Below are 18,120 nucleotides of genomic sequence, written 5' to 3' on the forward strand. Positions count from 1 at the left end.
AAAGGATGGAGTGAAAAAAATTTTGCGTGATTTGGGACTGAACATGCAGGAGGGTGAAAAGTATGCACAGGAAAGAGTGAATTGGAATGTTGTGGTATAATTGGGTCAACTTGCTGTCACTGGACTGGACCATAGGATATGAAGTGTCTAGGATAAACCATGGAAAGGACTGTGGGACCTGGTTGTCGATAGGGAGCTATGGTTTCGATGCATTACACATGACAGCTAGAGAGTGGATGCAGACTCAACCTTGCTAACACCAGAAACTGATCTGGTATGATGAAAAAATAATTTATTGAATATTCTATAAATTTGACACATATAGTAGTTGATTCATAGAATCCCTGGTGATTTAGACTAATCTGTTAACCATATAAGGAAAGTAGGTTAGTGATTTTACTCATTTGTGCATAATTTTCACATGTTGCGACCACTCATTATCTACAGTAAATCCATGATGTGCATCATTATTTATTTTTAATTATTTCTGTTATCACCTTCTCATAAACCATTTCCCCCTATACTTTGTTCTCTTCCCTTTAACATTCTTAACTCAATCATTTTCGTTTCTCATCTGTAGTCAAATCCAGTCTGATTCTTAAGTCCCTAAAGTCTTTTGTAAGTACACTTGTAACATTAATTCTAAAAATTTATTATTTTATTACCTTATAATAGATATGACTTCTGCTCCAACAGGGTAATGTTGCTTAATAAGCTACAAGAAGATGGAGTAGCACTGTGTCGCAAGGGCCGTTTGAAAGAGGCTGCACACCGTTTCTCGTATGCCCTTCGCAAGCTACCAACTGGAGACCAGGGTGAACACACAGCCACCTTCACTCATCTCCGCTTACATCTTACTCTAAATCTTTCCCGCTGCAAAAGAAAAATGAATGTAAGTTTTTCTCCTTTTTCTTGCATGATGTAATTTGAAGGATGTATGCTAAATAAACCTGCTCAGTTGACATACCTGAATTTCAACATGGAAAGACCACCCAACCCAACAAAATATTAGGCATTATTCAGACTATAATCTGCTGTAGGTCAGCCAATCACATTCTCTTGATATTTTGAAACAGCCTTAAGGTTGTTACCCCTCCTCTAGGGTCTTGCTGAAACATCAGAATCTGTTGTCCACAAAAAGTCAGGATTAATTGATGGAAGACTAAAATCTTTATGGGATTAATTGATGGAAGAGTAAAACCTTTATGGGAAAATATAATACACTTTCACTAGTGGCTTTTTCAAAGCTATTTTGCTTATGATATTTATAATTACCCAAGGACCAATTTCTTTGAAAGAGGTCTTGTGTAACCCAGAACCTTTGAGGGAATTTGGCATGAAAGCTTTCCTGTATATGGTATCCCTACACAATGGCATCATTAGTTTTCTGCTGCACCTAAAAAATACATATTAATTTGATCATCATTCACACCTTTTACTGTGTTTATATGTTACAGGTTTTCAGTTGTGGTGATATTAGTACATGATTAAGAATATCAGACAGCAATGCATTGTACTTTCAACTGCGGATGTACTTATCAGATGAAGCTTTGTGTAATTACTTTTATAATAACCTTATGGGTATCGTCTTTTTTTCAGACATGATTTGTTGGTTTCTTACCGACAGTTGTTTAGTGGTCTGGTTGATACTTTATTAAGATGGATGAGTTTTCCATATCATTGTTTTGATCTTGTCTAATTTGCTTGTCTAAGGATGCAGGAATGTGTTTCTCCTTCTTGTAAATTTTTTTATAATATGTAAAACTGATTTTATAAATGCTTTAAGGGCAAAGGCTTTGTTCTTTTTAAGGTGAATATCTTTTTTTCCTTTCCAGGAAGTGGAAGAAGCCATACAATTAGCAGATGTAGCTTTGACGATAAAGAGCGACTCCTACGAAGCATATTATGCCCGTGCCCGTGCGAAAAGAGAGGCTAAGTAAGCATGTTAAGAGTTTCTTGCAAAACAAATTTACTTTCTTTGATTTCTAAGCCATATGAAGAACTTCATTATACAAGATGTACAGGTAGTTTGAACAATACAAACTGATTTTTAAGGATTCATATGTACTATGTGAGTGTGAACGAATGTGGCCTTTGTTGTCTTTTCCTAGTGCTACCTCACATGCACCTGGGAGGAGGGGGGGGTGTCATTTCATGTGTGGTGGGGTGGCGGCAGGAATGGATGAAGGCAGCATGTATGAATATGTACATGTGTATATGCATATATGTCTGTGTATGTATATGTTGAAATGTATAGGTATGTATATGTGCGTGTGTAGGTGTTTATGTATATACATGTGTATGTGGGTGGGTTGGGCCATTCTTTCGTCTGTTTCCTTCCTTGCGCTACCTGGCTAATGTGGGAGACAGAGACATAGTATGATAATAAATAATGTACTATGTAGTTACGTTTAATTCCAAAATGATGTTAGTTGTGCATGTTATCTTAATCCTGGCCTCAATTTTCAAAAGATGTCTCAAGTGGACATTAAATGAACACCATAAATTTTACTTTGCACATTAATTAAACTTCATTGTTCTGTGATTGACTGAGGATTTTCACATATACCATGTACATTATCCCTTTTACTGTATTGAAAAATAATTGTTAATGCTAGCCCTGAAAATTCATATCATAATTTGTTGAGTAGCATATTGTTATTCAAGGGGCTACCTTTTGCCATTCCTTTTTGATAATGATATAAGTAATGATATCCAATTAATTATGCTTTTGTTTCCCCTCTAAATTCACTATCAGTTGCAACCTATTCCTGTGTACGATTGCAGTATTTCCTCCTACTTCCAGTTGCACATGACATTCTCGTTTCCACCTAAATTTTACCACAATATTTCTATATTGTGTGTGGGTGTGGGTGTGTGTGACGTCACTATTGTAAGATGTGATGTCACTTTTGTCAGGCGCAAGGATTGGTGGTGAGGAGCACCTCCACGCCACCCAAGCTTGGGTGCACTGGCCACAACACTTCCAGATCTACTACACACTCTACCCAACCTACGACCCAACTCGCAGAGCCGTTGTTTAGCTTTCGTTTTCTATACCGTTAAAAACTGTTTTCAGTTTGACTCTGACTGAACTGTATCATCAATGATTATGTGCATGTGTGGATGTGTGTATGTATATACATGTGTATGTGGGTGGGTTGGGCCATTCTTTCATCTGTTTCCTTGTGCTACCTCGTTAATGCGGGAGACAGCGACAAAGTATAAAGTATAATAAATAATAAGTAATGAAGGATGCAGTCAGTATACTAATTGGCTCTGTAGGATGAAAAAATGCTCATGTTCATTCACACCATTCATCACTTTGTATTAGATAATTTTCTGGGTGATTTCTCATGCAGACTTAATTTATATGGTTACAAGTTTCCACCTAGTCTGACCGGGCTGAATCTATGTAATATGGGGAGAGTGTAAGGCACTCCCACTAAAATGGTCTTTTTACTTTATTTGTGTTTTGCTATCAGTCAGGGACATTTCTGTTTTTTATCTGTTCTCTAAAATTAGTCAATCTAGTGTAGTTAGGAAAGAAAAGCAGTTTGCTTAAATACAGTTTTCTGCATATTGTGTATTATAAAAAAGATCCCTGAACCTCATACTATTTGATACCCATGAAATTCCCTTAAAGTAACAAATGTCTGAAGAATGTTCCATACCACACCATTTGTTCTTTATTCATGCAATTGGTTATACACAGGCATCTGCAAGAGGCTTTAGAAGATGTGAATGAAGCTGTAAGATTGGCTCCCCCAACTCGTGATGTGCGTCGTGTCCTGATCAAGATCCGTGACGAGATGCAAACAGAGCTGGACTCTTGTGCTTCCAATGATCTTGCACAGCTCCGCCAACTAGCAGCCTCTGTTGATACCCTATCAGAGGCTGACCTGCCAATGACATCTAGTATCCTCTCAGAGTCTGGTTACTCCTCCAACATGTAAATTTTAGCACAGTGTTCAGTGGCTCTTATGAAAGTAAATCATTAGATAGTACCTGCTTACAGAACATAGGAGTCATAATTCAGAAGACCATCATTTATGAATTAAGTGTATAATACTGAGGAATATCATTTACTCGTAAACAAGAATCTGACAAAATTTTTTCTAAGATGCAGAATGAGAACAATAAGTTTCCACTGTTTTAATCCCTGTGCAATTTGTTGAGCCAAGATGTATCCAGAAATGACTTGGTGGATTATCTTGTTTCCATTCTTTTATGTGGAGATGTAAGTTAACCGTAATAATTCCATTTCAAGAATTCCACTTGACATGAGACGTACCAGTAAGTTGGCATGAGCCTTCTGAAGAAAAAGTCACTTTATCTCCTACATCTATATAGTGCTTGTGTGTCAGTTTCACCGTTGTACATGTGCTCTGTTGCATTTACTCTATTTTATCCATAGTTTGTATTTATTTTGCTACTTAATGTACTTTTTTTTTTATTTCATTTTATTTTTCAAAAGGCTCATGTTGATGGACGTTTTGTTTCCAGATTGTGACTTGTATATCCACACTAATGGTATAAAACCCATTTGCGACTCGCCTAAACAAGATTTTTGAGTCTCGCTTGAATAAAGCTGCTGAGACTCATTGTATGTTGACCTCTTGGTTTGGACTCTTGTAAAAAAAAAAAAATATATATATATATATATATATATATATATATATATATATATATATATATATATATATATATATATATATATATATATATATATATATATATATATATATACATATTTTTTTTTTTTTTTGCTGTCTCCCGCGTTTGCGAGGTAGCGCAAGGAAACAGACAAGGAATGGCCAAACCCTTTAACATACACATATACATAAACGCCCACACACATATACATTTCAACGTATACATGTATATACATACGTCCACACACGCAAATATACATACCTACACAGCTTTCCATGGTTTACCCTAGATGCTTTACATGCCCAGGTTCAATCCGATGACAGCAAGTCAACCCGGTGTACCACATTGTTCCAATTCACTCTACTCCTTGCATGCCTTTCAACCTGCTGTATGTTCAGGCCCTGATAACATAAAATCTTTTTCACTCCATCTTTCCACCTCCAATTTGGTCTCCCACTTCTTCTTCCTCCACCTCTGACACATATATCCTCTTTGTCAATCTTTCCTCACTCGTTCTCTCCATGGTCCAAACCATTTCAACACAACTTTTTCTGCTCTCTCAACCACACTCTTTTTATTACCACACATCTCTTACCCTTCCATTACTTACTCGATCAAACTACCTGATATCACATATTGTCTTTACACAATTAATTTCTAACACATTTCCCATTCTCTGCACAGCCTTACCTACAGTCAATGCCTCACATTCATATATTGTTGGACTGCTATACTCTTCAAACATACCCATTTTTGCCCTCCGAGATAGCTTTCTCTCCTTCCACACATTCTTCATAACTCCCAGAACCATCACTCCCTCCTCCACCCTATGACTCACTTCCATGGTTTACCCTAGATGCTTTACATGCCCAGGTTCAATCCGATGACAGCAAGTCAACCCGGTGTACCACATTGTTCCAATTCACTCTACTCCTTGCATGCCTTTCAACCTGCTGTATGTTCAGGCCCTGATAACATAAAATCTTTTTCACTCCATCTTTCCACCTCCAATTTGGTCTCCCACTTCTTCTTCCTCCACCTCTGACACATATATCCTCTTTGTCAATCTTTCCTCACTCGTTCTCTCCATGGTCCAAACCATTTCAACACAACTTTTTCTGCTCTCTCAACCACACTCTTTTTATTACCACAAATCTCTCTTACCCTCTCATTACTTACTCGATCAAACTACCTGATATCACATATTGTCTTTACACAATTAATTTCTAACACATTTCCCATTCTCTGCACAGCCTTACCTACAGTCAATGCCTCACATTCATATATTGTTGGACTGCTATACTCTTCAAACATACCCATTTTTGCCCTCCGAGATAGCTTTCTCTCCTTCCACACATTCTTCATAACTCCCAGAACCATCACTCCCTCCTCCACCCTATGACTCACTTCCATGGTTTACCCTAGATGCTTTACATGCCCAGGTTCAATCCGATGACAGCAAGTCAACCCGGTGTACCACATTGTTCCAATTCACTCTACTCCTTGCATGCCTTTCAACCTGCTGTATGTTCAGGCCCTGATAACATAAAATCTTTTTCACTCCATCTTTCCACCTCCAATTTGGTCTCCCACTTCTTCTTCCTCCACCTCTGACACATATATCCTCTTTGTCAATCTTTCCTCACTCGTTCTCTCCATGGTCCAAACCATTTCAACACAACTTTTTCTGCTCTCTCAACCACACTCTTTTTATTACCACACATCTCTTACCCTTCCATTACTTACTCGATCAAACTACCTGATATCACATATTGTCTTTACACAATTAATTTCTAACACATTTCCCATTCTCTGCACAGCCTTACCTACAGTCAATGCCTCACATTCATATATTGTTGGACTGCTATACTCTTCAAACATACCCATTTTTGCCCTCCGAGATAGCTTTCTCTCCTTCCACACATTCTTCATAACTCCCAGAACCATCACTCCCTCCTCCACCCTATGACTCACTTCCATGGTTTACCCTAGATGCTTTACATGCCCAGGTTCAATCCGATGACAGCAAGTCAACCCGGTGTACCACATTGTTCCAATTCACTCTACTCCTTGCATGCCTTTCAACCTGCTGTATGTTCAGGCCCTGATAACATAAAATCTTTTTCACTCCATCTTTCCACCTCCAATTTGGTCTCCCCATTCTCCATGTTCCCTCCACTTCTGACAATAAATCTCATTATCAACCTTTCCTCACTTATTCCCACTATAAGTCCAAACCATTTCAACACAACTTTTTCTGCTCTCTCAACCACACTCTTTTTATTACCACAAATCTCTCTTACCCTCTCATTACTTACTCGATCAAACTACCTGATATCACATATTGTCTTTACACAATTAATTTCTAACACATTTCCCATTCTCTGCACAGCCTTACCTACAGTCAATGCCTCACATTCATATATTGTTGGACTGCTATACTCTTCAAACATACCCATTTTTGCCCTCCGAGATAGCTTTCTCTCCTTCCACACATTCTTCATAACTCCCAGAACCATCACTCCCTCCTCCACCCTATGACTCACTTCCATGGTTTACCCTAGATGCTTTACATGCCCAGGTTCAATCCGATGACAGCAAGTCAACCCGGTGTACCACATTGTTCCAATTCACTCTACTCCTTGCATGCCTTTCAACCTGCTGTATGTTCAGGCCCTGATAACATAAAATCTTTTTCACTCCATCTTTCCACCTCCAATTTGGTCTCCCACTTCTTCTTCCTCCACCTCTGACACATATATCCTCTTTGTCAATCTTTCCTCACTCGTTCTCTCCATGGTCCAAACCATTTCAACACAACTTTTTCTGCTCTCTCAACCACACTCTTTTTATTACCACAAATCTCTCTTACCCTCTCATTACTTACTCGATCAAACTACCTGATATCACATATTGTCTTTACACAATTAATTTCTAACACATTTCCCATTCTCTGCACAGCCTTACCTACAGTCAATGCCTCACATTCATATATTGTTGGACTGCTATACTCTTCAAACATACCCATTTTTGCCCTCCGAGATAGCTTTCTCTCCTTCCACACATTCTTCATAACTCCCAGAACCATCACTCCCTCCTCCACCCTATGACTCACTTCCATGGTTTACCCTAGATGCTTTACATGCCCAGGTTCAATCCGATGACAGCAAGTCAACCCGGTGTACCACATTGTTCCAATTCACTCTACTCCTTGCATGCCTTTCAACCTGCTGTATGTTCAGGCCCTGATAACATAAAATCTTTTTCACTCCATCTTTCCACCTCCAATTTGGTCTCCCACTTCTTCTTCCTCCACCTCTGACACATATATCCTCTTTGTCAATCTTTCCTCACTCGTTCTCTCCATGGTCCAAACCATTTCAACACAACTTTTTCTGCTCTCTCAACCACACTCTTTTTATTACCACACATCTCTTACCCTTCCATTACTTACTCGATCAAACTACCTGATATCACATATTGTCTTTACACAATTAATTTCTAACACATTTCCCATTCTCTGCACAGCCTTACCTACAGTCAATGCCTCACATTCATATATTGTTGGACTGCTATACTCTTCAAACATACCCATTTTTGCCCTCCGAGATAGCTTTCTCTCCTTCCACACATTCTTCATAACTCCCAGAACCATCACTCCCTCCTCCACCCTATGACTCACTTCCATGGTTCCATTCACTGCTAAGTCCACTCCCAGATATCTAAAACACTTCAATTCCTCCAATTTTTCTCCATTCAAACTCACCTCCCAATTGACTTGACCCTCAACCCTACTGTACCTAATAACCTTGCTCTTATTAACATTTACTCTCAACTTTCTTCTTTCACACATTTTACCAAACTCTGTCACCAACTTCTGCAGTTTCTCACCCAAATCAGCCACCAGAGCTGTATCATCAGTGAACAACAACTGACTCACTTCCCAAGCTCTCTCATCCCCAACAGACTTCATCCTTGCCCCTCTTTCCAAAACTCTTGCATTCACCTCCCTAACAACCCCATCCATAAACAAATTAAACAACCATGGAGACATCACACACCCCTGCCGCAAACCTACATTCACTGAGAACCAATCACTTTCCTCTCTTCCTACACGTACACATGCCTTACATCCTCAATAAAAACTTTTCACTGCTTCCAGCAGCTTGCCTCCCACACCATATACTCTTAAAACCTTCCACAAAGCATCTCTATCTACCTTATCATATGCCTTCTCCAGATCCATAAATGCTACATACAAATCCATTGGCTTTTCTAATTGGCTTCACAACTCTCATACTCTGCAATAGTCAACTGGATATATCAATTCTGGCATGGCCCCAGTCATTACAAAAATACAGGTAGACCTCTTTAACTGACAAAGAGGGCTTTTCTGAGTGTAGACACCATTCCTATATGTTTATATATAGGAAACTTAGGTTAACTATGAAGACTACACATTATTTTGTGTAGCAAAAACACATGGAAAAGATATCCATGTGTCCATTGGGGTCATTAGTCTATGTTTACTGTCTGAATCGTTCTAAATTCTTCAATGCACAGTAGACAAGATATAAAGGCAAAGGGATGAAGATGTATGAATGACGCCCAAGGCGGAAGTTGCTAGTCATATTAATAGAATTAGAGAGTTGGTAAGGACAGGCATATTGCAAAGTAAAGCTTGTATAATGACTGTATAGTGTACAAATGCCAATAGCCATATAAATGACTATATTTTACAAGTAATTAGAGTTTAAGGATGGAGCTGTTTTATTTGTTAATTCTAAACTTCTCATTCTTAAGCTCAAAGGACTTGTAAGTTTTCAAAAATCTAATAATCCAGGGACTTGATGCCCTAGGAATTTTAATATGATTTCTATACAAAACCATAGAAATGATTTACTGATCACATTTCATACTCATGATCTCTCTACAATTCTTCTCATTTATTGCTGCCAAATTTTATATTGTAATATGTATATGTTATTAAATGGTCTGCTATGCAATAAATATATCAAGGTTGAGTTTCTTTTTCCAGATTCTGGTCCTCTAAACTTGACTTTAAAGAAATATACTATTTTGACCATTGTTATCATATCTAATCAATTTGGGCAGGGCAAATTCCTGAGGAATGAAAATTACCCTAACAAGATTAAAAGTCTAAAACAGTAACTTGATCTACTCATCCTTCAAAGACCAATATGATTTTCCTAAATTTGAAATAATGAAGGGCTTTAATAACTTAGCCTCTTGACAGGCATCACAAAATTGACTTGTGGATGTAGTGCAAGTTACCACAATGAAAAATACTGTTGGTCATTCATAAGACAAAACTAATTGTTAGCTAATATCTTCAACAGATACAGCAATAGCAGTTTCTTAAGTCTGCCATGTGTTGTGCCATCTATTTATCCATCTATATATATCTTTGATGTCTGTTCCTTCAAGAGGGTAGTGACAGGGAATAAAGTCTCCATAACTAAAGAACTCCAGTGCTATTTTTTGACCTTCAGTGCCTCACCCTTTACAGGCCACTGGCAGTGTTCGCAAAATCTTCTTCTTTTTTTTTTTTTTTTTTTTTTTTTTTTTTTTTTTTTTTGCTGTCTCCCGCGTTTGCGAGGTAGCGCAAGGAAACAGACGAAAGAAATGGCCCGACCCACCCCCATACACATGTATATACATACGTCCACACACGCAAATATACATACCTACACAGCTTTCCATGGTTTACCCCAGACGCTTCACATGCCTTGATTCAATCCACTGACAGCACGTCAACCCCGGTATACCACATCGCTCCAATTCACTCTATTCCTTGCCCTCCTGCATGTTCAGGCCCCGATCACACAAAATCTTTTTCACTCCATCTTTCCACCTCCAATTTGGTCTCCCTCTCCTCCTCGTTCCCTCCACCTCCGACACATATATCCTCTTGGTCAATCTTTCCTCACTCATTCTCTCCATGTGACCAAACAATTTCAAAACACCCTCTTCTGCTCTCTCAACCACGCTCTTTTTATTTCCACACATCTCTCTTACCCTTACGTTACTTACTCAATCAAACCACCTCACACCACACATTGTCCTCAAACATCTCATTTCCAGCACATCCATCCTCCTGCGCACAACTCTATCCATAGTCCATGCCTCGCAACCATACAACATTGTTGGAACCACTATTCCTTCAAACATACCCATTTTTGCTTTCCGAGATAATGTTCTCGATTTCCACACATTCTTCAAGGCTCCCAGAATTTTCGCCCCCTCCCCCACCCTATGATCCACTTCCGCTTCCATGTTTCCATCCGCTGCCAGATCCACTCCCAGATATCTAAAACACTTCACTTCCTCCAGTTTTTCTCCATTCAAACTCACCTCCCAATTGACTTGACCCTCAACCCTACTGTACCTAATAACCTTGCTCTTATTCACATTTACTCTTAACTTTCTTCTTTCACACACTTGACCAAACTCAGTCACCAGCTTCTGCAGTTTCTCACATGAATCAGCCACCAGCGCTGTATCATCAGCGAACAACAACTGACTCACTTCCCAAGCTCTCTCATCCCCAACAGACTTCATCCTTGCCCCTCTTTCCAAAACTCTTGCATTCACCTCCCTAACAACCCCATCCATAAACAAATTAAACAACCAAGGAGACATCACACACCCCTGCCGCAAACCTACATTCACTGAGAACCAATCACTTTCCTCTCTTCCTACACGTACACATGCCTTACATCCTCAATAAAAACTTTTCACTGCTTCTAACAACTAGCCTCCCACATCATATATCTTAATACCTTCCACAGAGCAACTCTATCATATGCCTTCTCCAGATCCATAAATGCTACATACAAATCCATTTGCTTTTCTAAGTATTTCTCACATACATTCTTCAAACTCAACAAACTTATACCTCTGTAATTTGAGCACTCACTCTTATCCCCTTTGCCTTTGTACAATGGCACTATGCACGCATTCCGCCAATCCTCAGGCACCTCACCATGAGTCATACATACATTAAATAACCTTACCAACCAGTCAACAATACAGTCACCCCCTTTTTTAATAAATTCCACTGCAATACCATCCAAACCTGCTGCCTTGCCGGCTTTCATCTTCCGCAAAGCTTTTACTACCTCTTCTCTGTTTACCAAATCATTTTCCCTAACCCTCGCACTATGCACACCACCTCGACCAAAACACCCTATATCTGCCACTCTATCATCAAAAACATTCAACAAACCTTCAAAATACTCACTCCATCTCCTTCTCACATCACCACTACTTGTTATCACCTCCCCATTTGCGCCCTTCACTGAAGTTCCCATTTGCTCCCTTGTCTTACGCACTTTATTTACCTCCTTCCAGAACATCTTTTTATTCTCCCTAAAATTTAATGATACTCTCTCACCCCAACTCTCATTTGCCCTCTTTTTCACCTCTTGCACCTTTCTCTTGACCTCCTGTCTCTTTCTTTTATACGTCTCCCACTCAATTTCATTTTTTCCCTGCAAAAATCGTCCAAATGCCTCTCTTCTCTTTCACTAATACTCTTACTTCTTCATCCCACCACTCACTACCCTTTCTAATTAACCCACCTCCCACTCTTCTCATGCCACAAGCATCTTTTGCGCAATCCATCACTGATTCCCTAAATACATCCCATTCCTCCCCCACTCCCCTTACTTCCATTGTTCTCACCTTTTTCCATTCTGTACTCTGTCTCTCCTGGTACTTCCTCACACAAGTCTCCTTCCCAAGCTCACTTACTCTCACCACCCTCTTCACCCGAACATTCACTCTTCTTTTCTGGAAACCCATACAAATCTTAACCTTAGCCTCCACAAGATAATGATCAGACATCCCTCCAGTTGCACCTCTCAGCACATTAACATCCAAATGTCTCTCTTTCGCGCGCCTGTCAATTAACACGTAATCCAATAACGCTCTCTGGCCATCTCTCCTACTTACATAAGTATACTTATGTATATCTCGCTTTTTAAACCAGGTATTCCCAATCATCAGTCCTTTTTCAGCACATAAATCTACAAGCTCTTCACCATTTCCATTTACAACACTGAACACCCCATGTATACCAATTATTCCCTCAACTGCCACATTACTCACCTTTGCATTCAAATCACCCAACACTATAACCCGGTCTCGTGCATCAAAACCACTAACACACTCATTCAGCTGCTCCCAAAACACTTGCCTCTCATGATCTTTCTTCTCATGCCCAGGGGCATATGCACCAATAATCACCCATCTCTCTCCATCAACTTTCAGTTTTACCCATATTAATCGAGAATTTACTTTCTTACATTCTATCACATACTTCCACAACTCCTGTTTCAGGAGTACTGCTACTCCTTCCCTTGCTCTTGTCCTCTCACTAACCCCTGACTTTACTCCCAAGACATTCCCAAACCACTCTTCCCCTTTACCCTTGAGCTTCGTTTCACTCAGAGCCCAAAACATCCAGGTTCCTTTCCTCAAACATACTACCTATCTCTCCTTTTTTCACATCTTGGTTACATCCACACACATTTAGGCACCCCAATCTGAGCCTTCGAGGAGGATGAGCACTCCCCGCGTGACTCCTTCTTCTGTTTCCCATTTTAGAAAGTTAAAAAAAAAATACAAGGAGGGGAGGATTTCTGGCCCCCCGCTCCTGTCCCCTCTAGTCGCTTTCTACGACACGCGAGGAATGCGTGGGAAGTATTCTTTCACCCCTATCCCCAGGGATAATATACATATATATATACACATACACACACACATACATATATATACATGTGAAAAATGTAAGAAACAATTTAGAAAACTGAAACTTCTAGCTTGAAATGAAATGAAAAAATGAATGTCACATAATGGTTCAACCTCTGGCTATGGAAAAAGGAAATGTTTAATTTATTTACAAAATCGTCAATAGTAGTTCTCATCAATTTAACCACTGTATCAATAAGCTTCAATGTCTAGGCTCCTTTTTTTCAATTTCACTATTTTCTTGTCAAAGCACCATGTATGAAAACTATCACTCCAGTAACACAACTATAAACATTTACTTCCCCTTTAAAAAAGTTCTGGGGAAGTCTGTCTCGATACACTGCGGGACACTCTACCACCTGGCGAGGTTTGTGTTGCAATGGTTCTTGATTCACAAACGTAGTAGCATCACTGGTGGGCCAAGGTAGTTCCGTTGGCCTGCAGTCTCAACCATCTTGTTCAGACCAACAGCCCCATCTATTCCAAGGATTCGAAGTGAAGCTAAGCCTGAAGAAAAACTCAAGATGCCTCAGCTAGCAAAAACTTTTGTGTCTGTCACACGAGGTTGTAAAGGATCTCCAGTTATTAGCTCATCCATACCATTCTGTAGACCAAGTCCTCCTAAGTTGTCCATCATGTCTTCTTGTCCTTTATGGAATCTGCCACCCTCTCCTCTTATTCTATTCATCGCATGCCGATGTCTCGACTCATGAAGGTATTTTTTGCGTTCTTTAGGTATCCGCCCTTCACCCTCTAACTTGGCTCTGGCTTGACGTCTTTTGAGAATTCTATGATATTGTTTAGCATTAACATACAAGGGCTCTTCTTCTAGAAGTTCAGGTCCAGGAAGAGGTATTCGTTGCAACTGGGCTACACCACCATTACCAACCATAACTACATTTGCAAGATTAGTCTGTGCCGTTTCGCAAAAGCTCTTACCTAATATTTCCAGTCTACTGTGTCATCAGCAAATAATAAATTATTATTTTTATTATCATACTTGATTGCTGTTTCCTACATTAGCGAGGTAATGCCATGATTCTGACAAAGACCCATCCACTCGCATACACATATATACATATGTACGTATTCATACTTGCTTGCCTTTATCCTCACCAGGCCCCCTTCTCTGTTCCTTCTTTTGGATATTTAAAAACGAGGGGAGGATTTCCAGCCCCCCCCACTCCCTCCCCTTTCAGTCGCCTCCTACAACACGCTGGGAATATGTGGGAAGTATTCTTTCTCCCCATCCCCAGGGATAAACATATATACATACATACTCATACATATATGCACGTATTTATTCATAACTGCTTGTCTTCATTAATTCCTGGCATCACTCCACTCCACAGGAAACACCATTGCCACCCCCTACGTCAGCTAGGTAGAACCAGGAAATAGACGAAGAAAGGCCAAATCTGCTCGCATCCACTCTCTAGCTGTCATATGTAATGCATTGAAACCACAGCTCCCTATCCAGCTGTGGTTTTGGTGCATTACACACGACAGCTACAGAATGTACGTGAGCATGTGTGGCCTTTCTTCTGTTTCCTAGTACTAAATTGCTTACTTCATTACTTACTTGATCAAACCACCTCACACCACATACTGACCTTAAACATTTCATTTTCAACACATATACTCTCCTCTGCACAACCCTATCTATAGCCCATGCCTTGGAACCATATAATATTGTTGGAACAACTATTCCTACAACCATACCCATATTTGCCTTCCAAGATAACATTCTCACTTTCCACACATTCTTCATAACTCCCAGAACCATCACTCCCTCCTCCACCCTATGACTCACTTCCATGGTTCCATTTGCTGCTACGTCCACTTCCAGATATCTAAAACACTTCAATTCCTCCAATTTTTCTCCATTCTTACTTACATCCAACTAACTTGTCCTTCAACCCTGCTGAACCTAATAACCTAGCTTTTATTCACATTCACTCATAACTTTTTCCTTTCACACATTATTCCAAATTTAGCCACCAACTTCTGCAGTTTCTCACTCTAATCAGCCATAAGTGCTGCACCATCAGCAAACTACAACTGACTCACTTCCTAAGCCCTATCATCCCCCACAAACTGCATACTCAAAATCTTTCACTCCATTCTTCCACCTCCAATTTGGTCTCCCCGTTCTTCTTGTTCCCTTTGTTTCTGACACATATCCTCTTTGTCAATCTTCCTTGCTCATTCTTTACATATGTCCAAACCAGTTCAGTACACCTTCTAAACCACACTCTTTTTATTACCACACATCTCTTACCCTTCCATTACTTACTCGATCAAACTACCTGATATCACATATTGTCTTTACACAATTAATTTCTAACACATTTCCCATTCTCTGCACAGCCTTACCTACAGTCAATGCCTCACATTCATATATTGTTGGACTGCTATACTCTTCAAACATACCCATTTTTGCCCTCCGAGATAGCTTTCTCTCCTTCCACACATTCTTCATCGCTCCCAGAACCTTCGCCCCCTCCCCCTACCCTGTGACTCACTTTTGCTTCCATGGTTCCATTCACTGCTAAGTCCACTCCCAGATACCTTAAAACACTTAATTCCCTCCAATATTTCTCCATTCAAACTTACATCCCGACTAACCTCTCCTTGAACCCTGCTAAACATATTAACCTTGCTCTTATTCACATTTACATTCAATCTTCTTCACAGCCAGTTGTAGCATCATCCCCAGCTCCTGTACAAATGGTAAAAGTTTGAATCCTGCTATCAAGACATCTTTATGTGTTCTTTAAAAATGCGCACTCACTGAACTCTAATTGTATTCACATACTTCCATATGGGACAGTAAGTTCAGTAAAACTGTTAACTACTGGTTAATGTGAGCCTGATGGGATTTGAACCAAAGAGGCCTTGTTGCTCAAGGACGTGAAGTGAAGAGAATTCAAATACTAGTAATCGAATAGGCATTTCCATTTAATGGGCTCCAAAGCCTAGCTGCAAATGTCCACAGCACCCATATAAATGGCAGTAACTAAATCCTGCTGTTTAATGAAATTATGTGCTCAATGCACTGTATTCATCTTCATATACCTACATGTATGACAGCAAATTCAGTAAAACTAATAGCAATTGGTTAATATGAACCTAAAGGGAACTGACCCACAGACACCCCACTGCCCATGAATGAGACAAAAGGTATTTGATTGCAAGTGATTCAAGTAGAAATGGGCTCCAACCCTTACTTATTACATCCCCAGCTCTTACACAAATGGTAGTGGTTCAAGTCCTACTGTCAGACAGACATTATTTGTCCTATGAAAATTTGCATTCATTGTACTATATTCGTATATATATTTATTTATCTATTTCATTATACTTAACCACCGTCTCCTGCGTTAGTGAGGTAGCGCAAGGAAACAGACAAGGAATGGCCAAACCCTTTAACATACACATATACATAAACGCCCACACACATATACATTTCAACGTATACATGTATATACATACACAGACATATACATATATACATATGTACATACCCAGACTTGCTGCCTCCATCCATTTCCGTTGCCACCCCACCACACATGAAATAGCATCCCCACCTTCCAGCTAGGCAACGCCAGGAACAGACAAAAAAAGCCACATTCGTTCACACTCAGTCTCTAGTTGTCGTGTGTAATGCACCGAATACACAGCTCCCTTTCCACATCCAGGCCCCAAAGGCCTTTCCATGGTTTACCCTAGATGCTTTACATGCCCAGGTTCAATCCGATGACAGCAAGTCAACCCCGGTGTACCACATTGTTCCAATTCACTCTACTCCTTGCATGCCTTTCAACCTGCTGTATGTTCAGGCCCTGATAACATAAAATCTTTTTCACTCCATCCTATCATCTCCAATTTGGTCTCCCACTTCTTCTTCCCTCCACCTCTGACACATATATCCTCTTTGTCAATCTTTCCTCACTCGTTCTCTCCATGGGTCCAAACCATTTCAACACAACTTTTTCTGCTCTCTCAACCACACTCTTTTTATTACCACAAATCTCTCTTACCCTCTCATTACTTACTCGATCAAACCACCTTACACCACATACTGTCCTCAAACATTTCATTTCCAACACATCCACCCTCCTCCTTCAAACATATTATTTTTGCTCTCCGAGATAATCCGAGATAATGTTCTTGCTTTCCACACTTTCTTTAGTGCTCCCAGAGCCCCTGCTCCCTTCCCCACCCTGTGACTCACTTCCGCTTCCATGGATCCATCCACTATTAAGTCCACTCCCAGATATCTAAAACACTTCACTCCCTCAATTTTTTTTCCATTCAAACTTACCTCCCAATTAACTTGTTCCTCAACCCTACTGAACCTAATAACCTTGCTCTTATTAACATTTACTCTCAACTTTCTTCTTTCACACATTTTACCAAACTCTGTCACCAACTTCTGCAGTTTCTCACCCAAATCAGCCACCAGAGCTGTATCATCAGTGAACAACAACTGACTCACTTCCTAAGCCCTCTCATCCACAACTGACTGCATACTTGCCCATCTCTCCAAAACTCTTGAATTCACCTCCCTAACCACCCCATCCATAATCAAATTAAACAACCATGGAGACATCACACACCCCTGCTGCAAACCGACATTCACTGGGAGCCAATCACTTTCCTCTTTTCCTACTTGTCCACACGCCT

At 39.9% G+C, this 18,120-nt stretch overlaps 2 protein-coding genes across 6 annotated transcripts in view; one reads left to right on the forward strand and one right to left on the reverse strand.

Moving 5' to 3' along the window:
• The window catches only part of rols (rolling pebbles), a 45,241-nt gene extending 40,592 nt beyond the window's left edge, over positions 1-4,649 (forward strand). The window contains exons 14-16 of the mRNA XM_071668292.1: positions 697-892; positions 1,836-1,936; positions 3,716-4,649. Coding sequence (XP_071524393.1) covers positions 697-892; positions 1,836-1,936; positions 3,716-3,956 — 538 coding nt within the window. The 3' untranslated portion in view covers positions 3,957-4,649. The remainder of the gene's footprint in view (positions 1-696; positions 893-1,835; positions 1,937-3,715) is intronic.
• Positions 636-18,120, reverse strand: part of LOC139752084 (monocarboxylate transporter 12-B-like) — a 74,056-nt gene continuing 56,571 nt past the window's right edge. For 4 of the 5 annotated variants that reach the window (XR_011713475.1, XR_011713478.1, XR_011713476.1 and 1 more), the window contains exon 8: positions 839-873. The gene's annotated coding sequence lies outside the window, so the exon portion shown is untranslated. Of the gene's footprint in view, positions 874-18,120 lie in introns of all 5 variants that reach the window. The other variant, XR_011713474.1, reaches the window with a different exon arrangement.

This window comes from Panulirus ornatus, chromosome 12 (assembly GCF_036320965.1).
Source record: "Panulirus ornatus isolate Po-2019 chromosome 12, ASM3632096v1, whole genome shotgun sequence".
NCBI classification, from domain to species: Eukaryota; Metazoa; Arthropoda; class Malacostraca; order Decapoda; family Palinuridae; genus Panulirus; species Panulirus ornatus.